Source organism: Papio anubis, chromosome 2 (genome assembly GCF_008728515.1).
Source record: "Papio anubis isolate 15944 chromosome 2, Panubis1.0, whole genome shotgun sequence".
Lineage (NCBI taxonomy): Eukaryota > Metazoa > Chordata > Mammalia > Primates > Cercopithecidae > Papio > Papio anubis.
The window spans coordinates 91,555,093-91,574,154 of NC_044977.1; the positions used below are offsets into that span (position 1 = coordinate 91,555,093).

The 19,062-nt window shown below is 47.3% G+C and overlaps 1 protein-coding gene across 4 annotated transcripts in view; it reads left to right on the forward strand.

Moving 5' to 3' along the window:
- The window catches only part of QRICH1 (glutamine rich 1), a 67,113-nt gene that overhangs the window by 25,300 nt on the left and 22,751 nt on the right, over positions 1 to 19,062 (forward strand). For all 4 annotated transcript variants that reach the window (XM_031663349.1, XM_031663352.1, XM_031663350.1 and 1 more), the window contains one exon: positions 11,232 to 12,263. In XM_031663349.1, coding sequence (XP_031519209.1) covers positions 11,232 to 12,263 — 1,032 coding nt within the window. The remainder of the gene's footprint in view (positions 1 to 11,231; positions 12,264 to 19,062) is intronic.

Here is a 19,062-nt window from a genome sequence, read left to right on the forward strand (position 1 = left end):
GCAAGTTAGAGATACATTAGTTTGATGATAATTGTTACTGCCCTTTTGGGTACGAATCATAGGCTGAGTGCAGTGACTCATACCTGTAATCTCAACACTTTGGGAGACTGAGGAAAGGAGGATCGTTTGAGTTCAGGAATTCAAGACCAGCCTTGGCAACGTAGTGAGACCTTGTCTCTACTAAAAATAAAATTAGCTGGGTGTAGTGGTACACACCTGTAATCCCAGCTGCTGAAGAGGCTGAGGTGGAAGGATCGCTTGAGAATACTTTATTTCCAAAAAAAAAAAAAATTTTTCCCCTCATGGATCTGTATTTTAGCTAACCTTTTAGAGTGCTCTTTGTGGTCCCTTCGCCCACACAGGTTATCAACTATTAATGGAAGTTATAAGTGTAATTGGAGGAAACGTCCTTTTTTTCTTTAAAAAATAATTTTTGGCTGGGCGTGGTGGCTCATGCCTCTAATCCCAGCACTTTGGGAGGCCGAGGTGGGTGGATCACAAGGGCAGGAGTTCAAGATCAGCCTGTCCAAGATGGTGAAACCCTGTCTCTACTAAAAATGCAAAAAAGTAGCCGGGCATGGTGGTAAGCACCTGTAATCCCAGCTACTCAGGAGGCTAAGGCAAAGAACTGCTTGAACCCGGGAGGCTGAAGTTGCCATGAGCCAAGATCGCGCCACTGCGCTCCAGCCTGGGCGACAAAGCGAGACTCCATGTCAAAAAAATAATAATCATAAATAATAATAGTAATAATTTTCTACTTGAGGCATTTTTGCCTTATTCAAGTAATTCTAAAAGTCTTATCACAAATTTCTAACTTATGGGATGCTAGTGAGATATGGTTTGTGGTATATGGTACCTGCAAGAGTAGTTTTATTCCTTTCTACTTAAAATTTAAATTTTAGGCAAGTTTGGCCGGGTTTGGTTGCTCATGCCTGTAATCCCAACATTTTGGGAGGCCAAGGCGAGTGGATTGCTTGAGCCCAGGAGTTCTAGACCAGCTCGGGCAACATGGCAAAACTCCCATCTCTACCAGAAATACAAAAAATTAGCCAGGCATAGTGGTGCATGCCTGTGTTCCCAGCTACTCAGGAGACTGAGGCTGGAGGATCACTTGGAGCCCAGGAGGTGGAGGTTGCAGTGAGCCGAGATCGTGCCAGTGCACTCTAGCTGGGCAACAGAGCAGAGACCCCATCACACACACAAAAAAAGAAATTTTAGCCAAGCTTGGCTCTGTCATCCATGCTGGAATGCGGTGGCATGATCACGGCTCACTGCGGTCTGAACTTCCTGGGCTCAAGCAATCCTCCTGCTTCAGCCCACTGAGTAGCTTGGACTACAACTACTATGCCGAACTAATTTTTTTTTTTTTTTGAGGCAGAGTCTCGCTCCCTCGCCCAGGCGGATCTTGGCTCACTGCAAGCTCCGCCTCCGGGGTTTACGCCATTCTCCTGCCTCAGCCTCCGGAGTAGCTGGGACTACAGGCGCCCGCCACCTCGCCCGGCTAGTTTTCTTTGTATTTTTCAGTAGAGACGGGGTTTCACCGTGTTAGCCAGGATGGTCTCAAACTCCTGACCTTGTGATCCACCCGTCTCGGCCTCCCAAAGTGCTGGGATTACAGGCTTGAGCCATTGCGCCCGGCCAATGTTTTATTTTTTATTTTTTATTTTTTTGAGATGGAGTATTGCTCTGTCACCCAGGCTGGAGTGCAGTGGTATGATCAGAGGCTCACTGTAACCTCGACCTCCCATGCTTAAGAGATCCTCCCACTTCAGCCTCTTGAGTAGCTGGGACTACAGGCTAGAGAATAGAGTGGCACAATCATAGCTCAGTGAAGCCTTGAACTCCTGGGCGCAAGTGATCCTGCCATTTCACCCTCTGGAGTAGCTGTGACTGTAAGCATGCACCACTATGCCTGGCTAATATTTTTACTTTTTGTGGAGACAGAGGTCTTGCTATGTTGCCTAGGGTAGTCTTTCTCTGTCACTGAAGCTGGAGTGCAGTGGCATGTTCTCAGCTCACTGCAGCCTCTGCCCCACCAGGTTCAAGCTATTGTCCTGCCTCAGCCTCTTGAGTCGTTGGGATTACAGGTGCGCACCACCACATCTGGGTAATATTTGTATTTTTAGTAGATAGGGGGTTTAACCATGTTGGCCAGGCTGGTTTCGAACTCCTTACCTCAGGTGATCCACCTACTTTGGCCTCCCAAAATGCTGGAATTATAGGCATGACCCACCTCACTTGGCCTGATAAATGATTTCTAAGAAAAATGAATTAGTTGATCAGATAACTCATTTTAAAAGAAGAAAAATCAGCTGGGTGCAGTGGCTTCATGCCTGTAATCTCAGCACTTTGGGATGCCTAGGTGGGCATATCACTTAAGGTCAAGAGTTCGAGACCAGCCTGGCCAATGTGGTGAAACCTTGTCTTAACTAAAAATATAAAAATTAGCCAGGCATGGTGGCAGGCGCCAGTAATCCCAGCTACTCAGGAGGCTGAGGCAGGAGAATTGCTTGAACCTGGGAGATGGAGGTTGCAGTGAGCCAAGATTGCGCCACCACATTCCAGCCTAAGTGGCAGAGTGAGACTCATGTCTCAACAAGAAAAAAAGAAAAATCAGTTAAGAAATACAGTAAAGCATGAAGTATACGAGCTGTGATTCAGTGATAGTAACCAGATTTTTGACATTTTGTTTTAAGCAAGCCATATTATAATTTAAAAACATACTATGTGTTTAACACAACAGTAGTGGTTCTTTTTGTTTTTCCTTACCCTTATTTTTTTCTGAGATGGTGGTCTCACTCTGTCACCCATGCCAGAGTACAGTGACACCAATCTTGCCTCACTGCAACCTCTGCCTTTTGAGTTCAAGTAGTTCTCCCACCTTAGCCTCCTGAGTCGCTGGGGCCACAGTTGGCGCACAACCACGTCTGGCTAATTTTTTTGTATTCTTGGTAGAGATGGGGTTTCACTACGTTGCCCAGGCTGGTCTTGAACTCCTGAGTTCAAGCAGTTTGCCCGCTTTAGCCTCCCAAAGTGCTGAGGTTATAGGCATGAGCTACCATTCCTGGCCAGCAGTGATTCACAAATGGTGCTTCAAGAGACTCCTAGGGGCCGGGCGTGGTGGCTCACACCTGAAATCCCAGCACTTTGGGAGGCCAAGGCAGGCGGATCATGAGGTCAGGAGATCGAGACCATCCTGGCTAACATGGTGAAACCCCATCTCTAATAGAAATAAAAAACAAAAATTAGCAGGGCGTGGTGGTGGGTGCCTGTAGTCCCAGCTACTCGGAAGGCTGAGGCAGGAGAATGGTGCCACTGCACTCCAACTTGGGCAACACAGTGAGACTCTGTCTCAAAATAAAAAAAAAAGAGAGAGACTCCTGGTAACCTTCAAGCACCTTTTAGGGTTCCTCAAGGTCAAAGCTGTTTTTATTACAATGCCAATATGTTATTTGCCTTTTTCAGTTTCATTCTCTCCTGACCATGTGCTGGAGTTTTGCAGAGCCATGTGTGATGTATGATAGCACAACAGATTGAGTGCAGAAGCACATAGGAGAATTCAGTTACCTTATATTAAGTCAGCCACTAAAGAGGTTTGCAAAAATAGGTCGGGCGCAGTGGCTCACGCCTGCAATCCTAACACTTTGGGAGGCCAAGGCAGGCAGATCACTTGAGGTGAGGCATTCGAGACTAGCCTGGCCAACATGGTGAATACCCATCTCTACTAAAAATACAAAAACTAACCGGATATGGTGGTGTGCACCTGTAATCCCAGTTACTTGGGAGACTGAGGCAGAAGAATTGCTTGAACTCAGGAGGCAGAGGTTGCGTTGAGCTGAGTGAGCCAAGATCACGTCACTGTACTCCCCCCCAAAAAAAAACAGGTTTCCAAAAATTGTAAAACAATGCAATTCTTATTATAATTATTTTGGCAAATAGTCATTTTTCATAAGAATATGTTATTTATTTCTGTTAACATATAATGGCTTTATGTGTTTTTTTGTTTGTTTGTTTGTTTTCTAGAACGTGTCTTGTTCTGTCCCCCAGGCTGGCATGAGTGATGCGATCTCGGCTCATTGCAACCTCCACCTCGTGGGTTCAAGCGAGTTCTCCTGTCTCAGCCTCCCAATTAGCTGGGATTACAGGCATGCACCACCACACCTGACTAATTTTTGTATTTTTAGTACAGACAGGGTTTCACCATGTTGTCCAGGCAGGCTTCGAACTCCTGACTTCATGTGACCCTGCCTGCCTTGGCCTCCCAAAGTGCTGGGATTACATGCATGAGCCACTGCGTCTGGCTTTATCTGATTTTTAAAAAGACTTACTGTTATTTATTTATTTATTTATTTGACAGAGTCTCACTCTGTCACTTGGGCTGGAGTGCAGTGGCTCTGTCTCGGCTCACTGCAAACTCCGCCTCCTGGGTTCACGCCTTTCTCCTGTCTCAGCCTCGCGAGTAGCTGGGACTACAGGTACCCGCCACCATGCCCAGCTAATTATTATTATTAATTGTTTTTTTTTTTTGGGACGGAGCCTTGCTCAGTTGCCAAGGCTGGAGTGCAGTAGCGTGATCTAGGCTCACTGCAAGCTTCGCCTCCACGCTCACTGCAAGCTTCGCCTCCCGGGTTCATGCCATTCTGCCTCAGCCTCCCGAGTAGCTGGGATTACAGGCGCCCGCCACTATGCCCAGCTAATTTTTTTTTTTATTTTTAGTAGAGACGGGGTTTCACTGTGTTAGCTAGGATGGTCTCGATCTCCTGACCTCGTGATCCACCCACCTCGGCCTCCCGAAGTGCTGAGATTACAGGTGTGAGCCACCGTGCCTGGCTTAATTATTTTTTTTTTGTATTTTTAGTAGAGAGAGAGTTTCACTGTGTTAGCCAGGATGGTCTTAATCTCCTGACTTTGTGAGCCACCCACCTTGGCCTCCCAAAGTGCTGGGATTACAGGCATGAGCCACCGCGCCCAGCATGATTTACTATTTTTAAAATTCCTAGTTTTCGACCAGGCGGATTGGCTCGTGCCTGTAATCTCAGCACTTTGGGAGGCTGCGGTGGGTGGATTGCTTGAGGATACGAGTTCAAGACCAGGTTGGCCAACGTGGGGAAACCCCATCTCTACTAAAAATACAAAAACAAACAAAAAAAACAGCCAGGCATGGTGGTGAGCATCTGTAATCTGAGCTACTCAGGAGGCAGAGGTAGGAAAATCGCTTGAACCTGGGAAGCCAAAGTTGTAATGAGCCAAGATCATACCACTGCACTCCAGCTTAGGCGATAGACTGAGACTCTGTCTCAAAAAAAAAAAAAAAATTAGGGCCGGGCATGGTGGCTCACGCCTATAATCCCAGCACTTTGGGAGGGCGAGGCAGGCGGATAACTTGAGGTTAGGAATTTGAGACCAGCCTGACCAACATGGAGAAACCTCATCTCTACTAAAAATATAAAAAAAAAAGAAAAAAAAAAACCAACCAGGCATAGTGGCACATGCCTGTAATCCCAGCCACTCAGGAGGCTGAGGCAAGAGAATCGCTTGAACCCGGGAGGCAGAGGTTACAGTGAGCCGAGATGGTGCCATTGCACTCCAGCCTGGGCATCAAGAGCAAAACTCAATCTCAAATTAAAAAAAAAATTTTTTTTAAATTAAATTCCTAGTTTTAATTTAAAGTACAAGTAAATATTGCTAGATATAACCTATGTAAACAAGTTCTTTTGGGTCTTCAATAATTTTTTGACCAAATTCAAGTTTTTTGGTGACAGGGTTTCACTTTGTTGCCCAAGCTGGAGTTCAGTGGCACGTTCACAGTTCACTGCAGCCTCAATCTCCTGGGCTCAAGCAATCCGCCTTCCTCAACCTCCCAGGTAGCTAGGACTACAGGTGTGTGTCCATGCCCAGGTAATTAAAAAATTATTTTGTAGACGTAGGGATCTCACTGTGTTGCCCAGGTTGATCTTGAACTCCTGGGCTCAAGCAGTCTTCCTGCCTTGGCCTCCCAAAGTACTGGGATTACAGGCGTGAGCCACAACGCCCAGCCCCAAATTCAAGCTTTGACTAAGAAATCTTGAAAACTGCTGTTCTGCAGTAGTTGGCTACATAGTTTCCTCTTATGTCTTTGGCATATAGCCCTAGTTCTTAAATTTGACCATGTAATTACACTGGAGTACTTGATAAAACCACTTCTAGAATTTCGGAGTTAGTAGGTCTGGAGTGGTACCTGACAATTTGTATTTCTGAGTGCCTGAATGCTGCTGCTGTTGTTGGCATGGAAACTACATTTTGAGAACCACTGGTGCAAGGAAATAATATTTGACTCCATGGAGAGAAATAATAAACCTACTTATTTGAGCACCTATGATCTGTAATTAAATACTATTTTATGTCCACAACACTGTAGGGAAGTAGACATTCTCCCCTTTTATACTATACCTGAAGAAACTGTTTAGAGGTTAAATTTCCCCATGGATTCACAGGCAGAAAAGTGCAGCATCAATGGACGTATTCACATTGAAGTCTGTGATGTCAAAACCTGAGCTTTTTAAAAATTTATTATTATTATTATTATTTTTGAGATGGAGTCTCGCTCTCTCGCCCAGGCTGGAGTGCAGTGGCGTGATCTTGGCTCACTGCAAGCTCCACCACCCGGGTTCACACCATTCTCCTGCCTCAGCCTCCCTGGTAGCTGGGACCACAGGTGCCCACCACCATGCCCGGCTAATTTTTTGTATTTTAGTAGAGATGGGATTTCACCGTGTTAGCCAGGATGGTCTCAGTCTCCTGACCTCGTGATCCACCAGCCTTGGCCTCCCAAAGTGCCAGAATTACAGGTGTGAGCCACAGTGCCTGGCGTTTTTTTTTTTTTTTTGAAATATACTTAGTGACAGCTTTATTGAGATATAAGTTACCCATTTGAAATGTATAATTCAGGCCAGGCACATGTTTTGCATGTGGCTATGCAGTTTCATCTTTGGTTATCTTTTGTCATGTGTTTGCTGTTATTAGATAGAGCCCCTCATTCTCATTTTCTGCCTTCTTTTTTTATTTTTTTAGTGTTAGGGTTTCTGTTTCCCAGGCTGGAATACAGTGACATAATCATACTTCACTGCAATCTCTGCCTCCTGGGTTCAAGCGATTCTCCCACCTCAGCTTCCCGAGTAACTGGGACCACAGACACACGCCACCACACCAGCTAACTTTTGTATTTTTAGTGGAGATGGGGTTTTGCCATGTTATCCAGGCTGGTCTCAGTTTCCTGGGCTCAAGGAATCCACCTGTCTCAGCCTCCCAAAGCACTGGGATTATAGGCATGAGCAACTGTGCCTGGCCTCATTTTCTGCCTTCTTGTTTTCTACCTTTCTAATTCCTACCTGTGATTAGGGTAATTTATCTATGTGTCTGATGGTTAAAGCTGTTTTTAAAACATTGCATGCTGACATAATAAGATAGTAACTGCATTGTTATCAGAAACTTGTCATCCAGGTTATGGTAATATTGCTCAGATTAAATTATTGGGATTCTGTTTATTTAAATGCCTTTCCCATTAAAGCAAACATATGTTAAGTAAGCACTCTAAAGCAGTGGTCCCCAACCTTTTTTGGCACCAGGTACTCGTTTTGTGGAAGACAGTTTTCCACAGACATTGATAGGGGGTGGTTTGGGATGAAACCTTTCACCTCGCATCATTAAGCATTAGTTTTTTGTTTTGTTTTGTTTTGTTTTTAAAGACGGAGGCTCACTCTGTTGTCCAGGCTGTGACGCAGTGGTGCTCTGTCTGCTCACTTCAACCTCCACCTCCTGAGTTGAAGCTCTTCTCCTGCCTCAGTCTCCCGGGTAACTGGGATTACAGGCATGCACCACCATGGCTGGCTAATTTTTTGTATTTTTAAAAGAAGTTGAGATGGAGTTTCACCATGTTGGCCAGGCTGGTCTTGAACTCCTGCCCTCAAGTGATCTGCCCTCCTCTGCCTCCCTAAGTGCTGGGATTACAGGCATGAGCCACTGCGCCTGGCTAGGTATTAGATTCTAATAAGGAACATGCAGCCTAGATCCCCTCACATTTGCAGTTCACAACAGGGTTTGTGCTCCTACAAGAATCTAATGCCACCATTGATCTGACAGGTGGAGCTCAGTCAGTAATGCTCACTTGCTGCTTACCTCTGTGCTGTATCGTTCCGCCCACGAACCAATACTAGTTCTTGGCCCCGGGGTTGGGGACTCCTGTCCAAAAAATCAGGCTGGGGGCTGGGCAGCTCATGGCTGTAATTCCAACACTTTGGGAGGCCGAGGCTGGTGGATCACCTGAGGTCAGAAGTTTGGGACCAGCGTGGCCAACATGGTGAAACCCCTGTCTCTACTAAAAATACAAAAATTAGGGCTGGGCGCAGTGGCTCACGACTGTAATCCCAGCACTTTGGGAGGCTGAGGAGGGTGGATCACGAGATCAGGAGATCGAGACCATCCTAGCTAACACGGTGAGACCCCGTCTCTACTAAAAATACAAAAAATTAGCCGGTCGTGGTGGTGGGCGCCTGTGGTCCCAGCTACTCGAGAGACTGAGGCAGGAGAATGGCATGAACCTGGGAGGCGGAGCTTGCAGTGAGCCGAGATTGCACCACTGCACTCCAGCCTGGGTGACAGAGCGAGACTCAGTCTCAAAAACAAAACAAAACAAAACAAAAAAAATTAGATCTGGGCGTGGTGGCTCATGCCTGTAATCCCAGCACTTTGGGAGGTGGGCGGATAATGAGGTCAGGAGACCAAGAGCATCCTGGCTAACAAGTGAAACGCCATCTCTACTAAAAATACAAAAAATCAGCTGGGTGTGGTGGCACATGCTGGTAGTCCCAGCTACTCGGGAGGCTGAGGCAGGAGAATCACTTGAACCTGGGAGGTGAAGGTTGCATTGAGCTGAGATCGCACCACTGTACTCCAGCCTGGGCGACAGAATAAGACTCTGTCTCAAAAAAAGAAAAATCTCAGCTGGGTGTGGGGCTCATGTACACATGTAATCTCAGCTACTTGGGAGGCTAAGGCCAGAGAATAGCTTGAACCCGGGATGCAGCTGCGACTACCATATCACTCCAGCCTGGGGAACAAGAGCAAAACTCCATCTCAAAGCAGAAAAGAAAAAAAAAAATGGCCAGTCATGGTGGCTTAAGCCTGTACTCCCAGCACTTCGGGAGGCCAAGGCGAGCGGATCACAAGATCAAGAGATCAAGACGATTCTGGCCAACATGGTGAAACCCCAGCTCTACTAAACATACAAAAATTAGCTGGGCATGGTGGCACACGTCTGTAGTCCCAGCTACTCAGGAGGCTGAGGCAGGAGAATAGCTTGAACCCGGGAGGGGGAGCTTGCAATGAGCCGAGATCACACCACTGCACTCCAGCCTGGTGACAGAGTGAGACTGTCTCAAAAAAAACAAAAAATTGGCCGGGCATGGTGGCTCAAGCCTGTAATCCCAGCACTTTGGGAGGCCGAGACGGGCGGATCACGAGGTCGGGAGATCGAGACCATCCTGGCTAACATGGCGAAACCCCGTCTCTACTAAACAAATACAAAAAACTAGCCGGGCGAGGTGGCGGGTGCCTGTAGTCCCAGCTACTCGGGAGGCTGAGGCAGGAGAATGGCATAAACCCGGGAGGCAGAGCTTGCAGTGAGCTGAGATCCGGCCACTGCACTCCAGCCCGGGCAACAGAGTGAGACTCCATCTCAAAAAAAAAAAAAAAAAAAATTTAGCTGGGTGTGGCGGTGGTGTACCTGTAGTCCTAGCTATTTACTATTTAGCAGGCTGAGGTGGGAGAATCACTTGAGGAGTTTGAAGTTTAAAGTGGCCTATCATCTTACCACAGTACTCTAGCCTGGGCAACAGAGCAAGACCCTGTCTTTAGAGGAAAAAAGGGCCCCTTGTGGTGGCTCACGCCTGTAATCCCAGCATTTTGGGAGGCCAAGGAGGTTAGATAGTCTGAGGGCAGGAGTTCGAGACCAGCCTGGCTAAATGGCAAAACCCCGTCTCTAGTAAAAATAGAAAAATTAGCTGGGCATGGTGGTGGGCACCTGTAATCCTAGCTACCCAGGATGCCGAGGCAAGAGAATTGCTTGAATCTGTGAGATGGAGGTTGCGGTGAGCTGAGATCGCATTATTGCACTCCAGCCTGGGCAACAAGAATGAAACTCTGTTTCAAAAAAAATTTTTAAATGCCGGCCGTGGTGGCTCACGCCTGTAATCCCAGCACTTTTGGAGGCCAAGACGGGCAGATCACCTGAGGTCTGTAGTTCGAGACCAGCCTGACCAACATGGTGAAATCCCGTCTCTACTAAAAATACAAAATTAGCTGGGCGTGATGATGCATGCCTGTAATTCTATCTACTCAGGAGACTGAGGCAGGAGAATTGCTTGACCCGGGAGGTTGAGGTTGTGGTGAGCCAGGATCATGCCATCGCCCTCCAGCCTGGGCAACAAGAGCAAAACTCTGTCTCAAAGAAAATAAAAATGTTGGCTGTTTTGGCTCACGCCTGCAATGCTAGCACTTTGGGAGGCCAAGGTGGGTGGAGCAGTTGAGGTCAGGAGTTCAAGATTAGCCTGGCCAACATGGTGAAACCTCATCTCTACTAAAAGTACAAAAATTAGCTGGATGTGGTGGTACATGTCTGTACTCCCAGATACTCGGGAGGCTGAGGCTTCAAGAATTGCTTGAACCTGGGAGGTGGAGGTTGCAGTGAGTGAGCTGAGATCACACCACTGCATTCCAGCCTGGGCGACAGAGTGAGAGTTCGTCTGGAGGAAAAAAAAAAAAAACAAAACAAAGTTTTGATAATAGACTCCAGCATATCTGTAATCCCAGCTACTCTTGGAAGCTGAGGCAGGAGAATCGCTTGAACCTGGCAGGCAGAGGTTGTAGTGAGCTGAGATTGCGCCACTGCATTCCTGCCTGGGCAACAGAGAAAGTCCATCTTTTAAAAAAAAAAAAAAGTTTTGATACTTCCTTGTTAGACCCTAGTTAATTGTCTTGCTTGCTCTCTGGGGTGGATACATGTCCCTATGATTGTAATGTGCTGCTGGACAATTCTGTATTTAGTTTTACGTATTATGTCCTCAGAAGCCTTGAGTATGCCAGTGTTTTCTCACATTGTGCAGGGCCCCTGTCTGGGATCTCTTTTTTTACCTTCCTTGGATGCTGGATTTTCAGTGCTGCCTGGTTCACTCACTGATGAATCTTGTTGCTTACAGGTCCAGGTGCAGGTACAGCAGTCTCCGCAACAGGTCTCGGCTCAGCAGCTCTCGCCACAGCTCACCGTTCACCAGCCTACTGAGCAACCCATCCAGGTCCAGGTGCAGATCCAAGGCCAGGCACCACAGTCAGCAGCCCCCTCCATTCAGACCCCGTCTCTGCAGAGTCCCAGTCCCTCGCAGCTGCAAGCAGCTCAGATCCAGGTGCAGCACGTGCAAGCGGCCCAGCAGATCCAGGCTGCAGAAATCCCGGAGGAGCACATCCCACATCAGCAAATCCAGGCTCAGCTGGTGGCTGGCCAGTCTCTTGCTGGTGGTCAGCAGATCCAAATCCAGACCGTGGGTGCCCTTTCCCCACCACCATCCCAGCAGGGCTCACCCCGGGAAGGGGAGCGGCGGGTTGGCACAGCCAGTGTCCTCCAGCCAGTGAAGAAGCGCAAAGTGGACATGCCCATCACTGTGTCCTACGCCATCTCAGGGCAGCCGGTGGCCACCGTGCTGGCCATTCCACAGGGCCAGCAGCAGAGTTACGTGTCTTTGAGGCCAGACTTACTGACAGTAGACAGTGCCCACCTGTACAGTGCCACTGGGACCATTACTAGCCCTACAGGAGAAACCTGGACCATCCCTGTTTATTCTGCCCAGCCCCGGGGGGACCCTCAGCAGCAGAGCATTACCCACATTGCCATTCCCCAGGAAGCCTACAACGCAGTTCACGTCAGTGGCTCACCCACGGCCCTGGCAGCTGTTAAGCTGGAGGATGACAAGGAGAAGATGGTGGGCACCACATCTGTAGTGAAAAACTCCCATGAAGAGGTAGTGCAGACCCTTGCAAACTCTCTCTTTCCAGCACAGTTCATGAATGGCAACATCCACATTCCAGTGGCTGTGCAGGCTGTGGCAGGCACTTACCAGAATACGGCTCAAACTGTCCATATATGGGACCCCCAACAGCAGCCGCAGCAGCAAACTCCCCAGGAACAGACACCACCACCACAGCAGCAGCAGCAGCAGCTCCAGGTTACTTGTTCAGTAAGTGAAGACTTATCAGTAGGGTAGGCAGCCTGGTCCCTCGGGGCCCAGTGCGCAAAGAGCTTGCCTGGCAACCTCTGGCTTATTTACTGCTGTTACTCTTACAGTGATACAGTATTTAGTATTTGGGAGGAGAGGAGGAGAAACAGCACTTGAGGCAGTGCAACAGAAAAAAAGGTTTATCCTGGTACCTGGAAGTAAATGAGATGACCAGGAATTGCTTTGGAGTTTTGGAGAGATTTTGGGTTTAAGTACCATGGACACTTCTTTGTAATCTCTTCTCAGGAAGAGTAAAGTTATAGGTGTAGATGAATAGGATACCTCAAGTGTGTCCCAGGTGCTGCTTCCTTGTATCATAAGTAAATGGTTCTAGCGAAACACTTGTAGTTTATCACATAGATTACAAATATCACTGGAGAGGCTGTGAGATTGTTCGTTCTGTTTTTCATCTTTGGGCACACAGTGTGGGTGAATTAGAAAAGCTAAAATATCTGTTAATGAGCCTGTTAAAAGTGATAACCATTGGGAGGCTTGAATATGCCGTCTATGCGGTGGAACCTCCCAAGAGTGTTTTTGTGTTACTTGAAAACGGGCAGCCGGGCAAGGTGGCTCACGTCTATAATCCTAGCACTTTGGGAGGCCGAGGCGGGTGGATCGCAAGTCAGCAGTTCGATACCAGCCTGGCCAATATGATGAAACCCCATCTCTACTAAAAATACAAAAATTAGCTGGGCGTGGTGGCAGGCACCTGTAATCCCAGCTACTCAGGAGGCTAAGGCAGGAGAATCACTTGAACCCAGGAGGCAGAGGTTGCAGTGAGCCAAGATTGTACCATTGCACTCCAGCCTGGACAACAAGAGCAAAACTCCGTCAAAAAAAAAAAAAAAAAATATATATATATATATATATATGGGCCAGGCACGGTGGCTCACGCATGTACTTTGGGAGGCCGAGGTGGGTGAATCACTGGAGGCCAGGAGTTTGAGATCAGCTTGGCCAGCATAACCCTGTCTCTACTAAAAGTACAAAATTAGCTGGGTGTGGTGGCACACACCTGTTATCCCAGGTAATCCTACACGGGAGGCTGAAGCAGGAGAATTGCTGGAACCCGGGAAGCAGAGGTTGCAGTGAGCTGAGATCGTGCCACTGCACTCCAACCTGGGGCAACAGAGCAAGACTTTGTCTCAAAACAAACACACAAAAAAACTATTAGTGCTGGGTGCAGTGGCAGTTGCCTATAATCCCAGCAGTTTGGGAGGCTGAGGTGGGAGGAATGCTTGAGCCTAGGAGTTTGAGATCAGCCTGGGCAATATAGGAAGACCCTATCTCTACAAAAAATTAAAAAATATAGTCTAGTGTGGTGGCACACGCCTGTGGTCCCAGCTTAGATGCGAAGGTTGCATGAGCCTGGGAGGTTGATACTACTATGATCATGCTACTGCTTTTCAGCCTAGAGAACAGAGTGAGACCCTGTCTAAAAGAGAACCGATTGGTGAAATATCTGGTCCCGTTAGAGTGGGATATAGCGCCTCTGGTCTTACGGGACTGATGAAGGTTCTGTGCCTCAGTGATCATAGGCTCCTGGGAGTACATATGTATGTGGGAGCTGGCACAAACAAGTTAGATAAGGAACTGCACTTGGAAACATGGGCTGTAAGTGATTAAGCAAAGGTTGACCAGGTGGTTTCATAGAGGCAACATCATATTATCCTAGGTGGCATCGTTAAAGACCTGCTAAATATCTAGCTGTTGGGCCCAGAAATAGAACAAGACAAGATTTTTTGCTTTGTACAACTTAGAGTCTAGTTGCAAAAATAAGAACTTATGGTTTCTTTTCCTTTCAATTATTTATAAGGCAGAATAATTATGACATACAAAGACAAACTGGGAATTTAGAAATTCTAGGTTAAAAAGTCAACAGAGGCGTTTTTGTGGACAAAATGAGGTTTGAACTGTAGTTTGTTTATTTATTTTTGAGACAGTTTGTTGCTTTGTTTCCCAGGTAAGAGTATGGTAGTGATCATAATTCACTGTAGCTTGAAACTCCTGGGCTCATAAAATCCTCCCGCCTCAGCCTCCCAAGTAGCTGGGACTATAAGCAGACTGCCACACTCGGCATATACACACACACACACACACATACACACACGTGTGTGTGTGTATATATACATATATGTGTGTGTGTGTGTATGTATATGTGTATATATATATTTGTAGAGACAGGGTCTCACTATGTTGCCCAGGTTGCTCTTGAACTCCTGGCCTTAAGTGATCCTCTGCCTTGGCCTCCCAGAGTGCTGGGATTACAGGCATGAGCCACTGTACCCTGCCTTGAACTGTTGAACTGTGGTTTATAGTTTAGATAAACAAAAGAATGGGCCGGGCGCGGTGGCTCAAGCCTGTAATCCCAGCACTTTGGGAGGCCGAGGCGGGTGGATCACGAGGTCAGGAGATCGAGACCATCCTGGCTAACATGGTGAAACCCCGTCTCTACTAAAAATACAAAAAAAAAAAAAACTAGCCGGGCGTGGTGGCGGGCGCCTGTAGTCCCAGCTACTCGGAGGCTGAGGCGGGAGAATGGCGTGAACCCGGGAGGTGGAGCTTGCAGTGAGCCGAGATCGTGCCACTGCACTCCAGCCTGGGCGACACAGCGAGACTCCGTCTCAAAAAAAAAAAAAAAGAATGGAACAGCATGAATACAGAACCAAGGATGGACAGAAGGGACATGGCCTAAGGCAACTTGAGAAGGGAACTGTGGGAATGGAGTTAGTGTTGGGGGTGGGGGTGGGGGTGGGGTTGTTGTTTTCCCAAAGCAGAGTTGAGTTTGATCTAATCTGTGATAGGAAATCAGGAATTTCCTAGATTCGTGGTAACAGGAGGAACCAAGCAGATGTATGTAGAATTGACTGCATATAGGAGAAACCAGCCAGTAGATTTGTAATAGGTCTCTGTGCTCAGCTTTTGTTTACAGAGATGGAGCCCATTAGGCCTCCCCTAGCTCTCCTGGACCTGATGGTCCAATTGCAGGTCAGTGCCTCATTTGGTACTTAGTGGTCTCTGTTTATAATTTCCATGTCTGGGTCTTCCAGCAGGAGAAGATCCTTTCTGGAGTTCATTTTAGTGGGCCAGTGTTCTTCAGAGGCTGTATCTGTTTTGGGAAAGTCTTAGAGTGATTTACATGAAGTTATTATTACCAGAAATAGAAAAATTGTGAAGAATCCCAATTTTCCATCCTCAGGGAAAAATGCCAAGGGAAAGATGAGTTTGTCTATATATACCACAGATATCCCTCTGTCCTCCTATGCAGGCTCTGTGCTAGGAACTGGGGAATAGAGATGAGTAAGACAGTCTCTTCCACCCTTGGACCACTTTACAGCATGTGCGGAAGACAGTCAAGTTGAACCCTAAGGGGTGCTGGTGACAAAATGTGTTCCTTCATCTGCCACAGGTCCATACCTTTTATAAAAGCTCTTATATCTCCTGTCTTTAAAACCAGATATATGGTGAAATCTGACTTCCTCACACCCACCTCCATCTATTGCCCCATTTCTCTGTTCTACTTTATTCCCAGCACTCTCAAAAAGCATTATCTACACAACCTGGGCTCCAGACACTGTAAAATTTTCCCTTCAACTCATGACTAAATCTGTTCTTGTCAAGGTCAGCAGTGACCCCCCTACAGCCAGTTCAGACCAGCAAGTATGTATTTATCCTACAGCAACACACAACACAGCAGCCCATTATTGAGTCTTTTTTTTTTTTTTCTTTGAGATGGAGTCTCGCTCTGTCTCCCGGGCTGAAGTGCAGTGGCTCTGTCTTGGCTCACTGCAAGCTCCACCTCCCGGGTTCACGCCATTTTGCTGCCTCAGCCTCCCGAGTAGCTGCGACTACAGGCGCCCGCCACCATGCCCGGCTAATTTTTTGTATTTTTGGTAGAGATGGAATTTCACCGTGTTAACCAAGATGGTCTCAATCTCCTGACCTCGTGATCCACCCGCCTCGGCCTCCCAAAGTGCTGGGATTACAGGCGTGAGCCACCGCGCCCGGCCGAGACTCTTTTTCTTTAGACTTGCATGTTATTACACATTCCTGATTTTCCTCCTACCCATCTGAGTCTTCTTTATTCCCAGGAAACTTACTGGTGCCTTTTCCTGTCTCTGAATCATACATGTTGATGTTCCTTAGGGTTCAGTACTTGGCCCTCTTCTCCCTAAGGGATTTCTTTCCATTGCCATGGTTTCCAGCATCTCCAGATGATTCTTGCTGCTGCTGAAGATGATAATCACTGGTACTATCTGCCAGTACTACTGTTCTTGATATTTAACATATTCTTCTAATTTTCACATTAAATTTACGAAGTTTGTACTAATATCTCTATTTTACAGATGAGGAAACTCAGGCAAAGAGATTAAGTGACAAGGCCAAAGCCATGCTTAAAAAGTGGCAGAAGTGGCCAGGCGTGGTGGCTCACACCTATAATCCCAGCACTTTTGGAGGCCAGAGGCGGGTGGATCACGAGGTCAGGAGTTAAAAGACCAGCCTGGCCAAGATGGTGAAACCCCATCTCTACTAAAAATACAAAAACAAAAAATTAACCAGACGTGGTGGTTGGCAAGTATAATCCCAGCTACCTGGGAGGCTAAGGCACAGAATTGCCTGAACCCAGGAGGCAGAGGTTGCAGTGAGCCAAGATCGTGCCACTGCACTCCAGCCCGGGCGATAGAGTAAGACTCTGCCTCAAAAAAAAAGTGAGGCCAGGCACGGTGGCTCACGCTTGTAATCCCAGCACTCTGGGAGGCCGAGGCGGGCAGATCACGAGGTCAGGAGACTATCCTGGTTGACACAGTGAAACCCCCTCTCTACTAAAAATACAAAAAATTAGCCAGGTGTAGTGGTATGCACCTGAAGTCCCAGCTACTCAGGAGGCTGAGGCAGGAGAATGGCATGAACCCGGGAGGCAGAGCTTGCAATGAGTGGAGATCGTGCCACTGCACTCCAGCCTGGGCGACAGAGCGAGACTCTGTCTCAGAAAAAAAAAAAAAAAGTGGCAGAATTGAGATTCAACCCTGGATGGGCTGGTCCTGAAGCCTGCGTCTTAATCCGTGTGCTGCATTGACACATAAGTCCAAGTCTCTCGGCCATACCTTCCTCTGGAACCTTTTCCACATATTCAGCTGCCTACTTAGCATTTACTTGGATTTATTGACAATGCCTCAGATCTTCATTGGCACCACTTCTAAAACTGTCAAAAACTTCCCTGTCTCAAAAAGTGATGCTGCTCTCCACCCAGTTGTTTCTGGTTTGGAGTCATCTTTGTGTCTGCCTCCTTGCTCCTCACAGCCAGTTCATTAACAAGCCATTGGCTGGGCGCGGTGGCTCAAGCCTGTAATCCCAGCACTTTGGGAGGCCGAGACGGGCGGATCACGAGGTCAGGAGATCGAGACCATCCTGGCTAACACACGGTGAAACCCCGTCTCTACTAAAAAATACAAAAAACTAGCCAGGCGAGGTGGCAGGCGCCTGTAGTCCCAGCTACTCGGGAGGCTAAGGCAGGAGAATGGAGTGAACCCAGGAGGCGGAGCTTGCAGTGAGCTGAGATCCGGCCACTGCGCTCCAGCCTGGGCGACAGAGTGAGACTCCGTCTCAAAAAAAAAAAAAAGCCATGTTGCTTCTACCATCACACCTCTCAAAATCTCTTATATCATCTCCACTGCCACCACTATAGTCTAGGCCACCAGTACTTGCTTCCATTCTTGTTCTTCAATTTATTCTTCATAGAACAATGAGAATAATCATAAAATGTAAGATCATGTCACTTCCTAGCTTAAAACTCTCCAAGGGCTCCCATTATGTGTAGGAACAAATTTACACTACATTGTACAATACTCTGTATGAGTAACTTTCAAGCTGGGTTGCATTATTGCCTCCTCCATCCACTAATAGACATTTGGACACGTTTGGAAGAATTTTTGGAAGATGCTTGGGAATGTTAAATGACATTTAGTGGTTGGAAGCACACAGTAAAGGGGGCCTGCTACAGAAGCACTGCCTCCCATGCTCTGGCCACTGCCTACTTGTTCAGCTAGACTCCTGGATTTCCAGTTTGGGTAAATGGTGTTGCCATTGAACGAGGGAGGGAGGTAACTCAGGAGAATAGATCTGGGCAGGGAAGATAATGAATACTTTGTAGATGTTAGTTGGAGGTGGCTATGAGATGTTCAGTTGGAGATATATAGTACCCACTGGGCATATTAAGCAGGGGGTAGGGGCGGTAAGGGTTCTAGCTTGGAGGTACATAGCGGTCACTTTGACAAATACGGATATCCAAACTGGAAAAGTGGGTGAGACTCACCAGGGAGAACATGTGGTTGAAATTAGAAAGTGGGTCTATAGAGTAGTCCCATAGTTAACAAACACGTAAGGGCCTGGCAGAGATAAACCTAAAGCATACACAGAAAGAGCTGCCAGATGGCTGAGGGAGGTCCAGGAGAGTGACAGGAAGCCAAGCAGAATGCAAAGGACAATGTTGTAAGTGACATTTTTTTTATGTGCCAGAAAGGTCCGGTAGGTTAGGGCCAAAGCATCCATCGCATTTGACCCTTTCATTTCAGGTGTATGCGAGTGGGGAGTACAGGGAGGGTGGTAGTGCTGGTAGTGGTGGCAGCAGCTACTACAGGCCACCAAGAAGAGATTGCTCATTTCTGGGGTAGACAGAATAGTGATTGGAGCCCTGAATACAGCATCCAGATCAAAGGTCTATGGAAATCAGAGAATGAGTCCTCAGGTTAAAAGTAGAAGA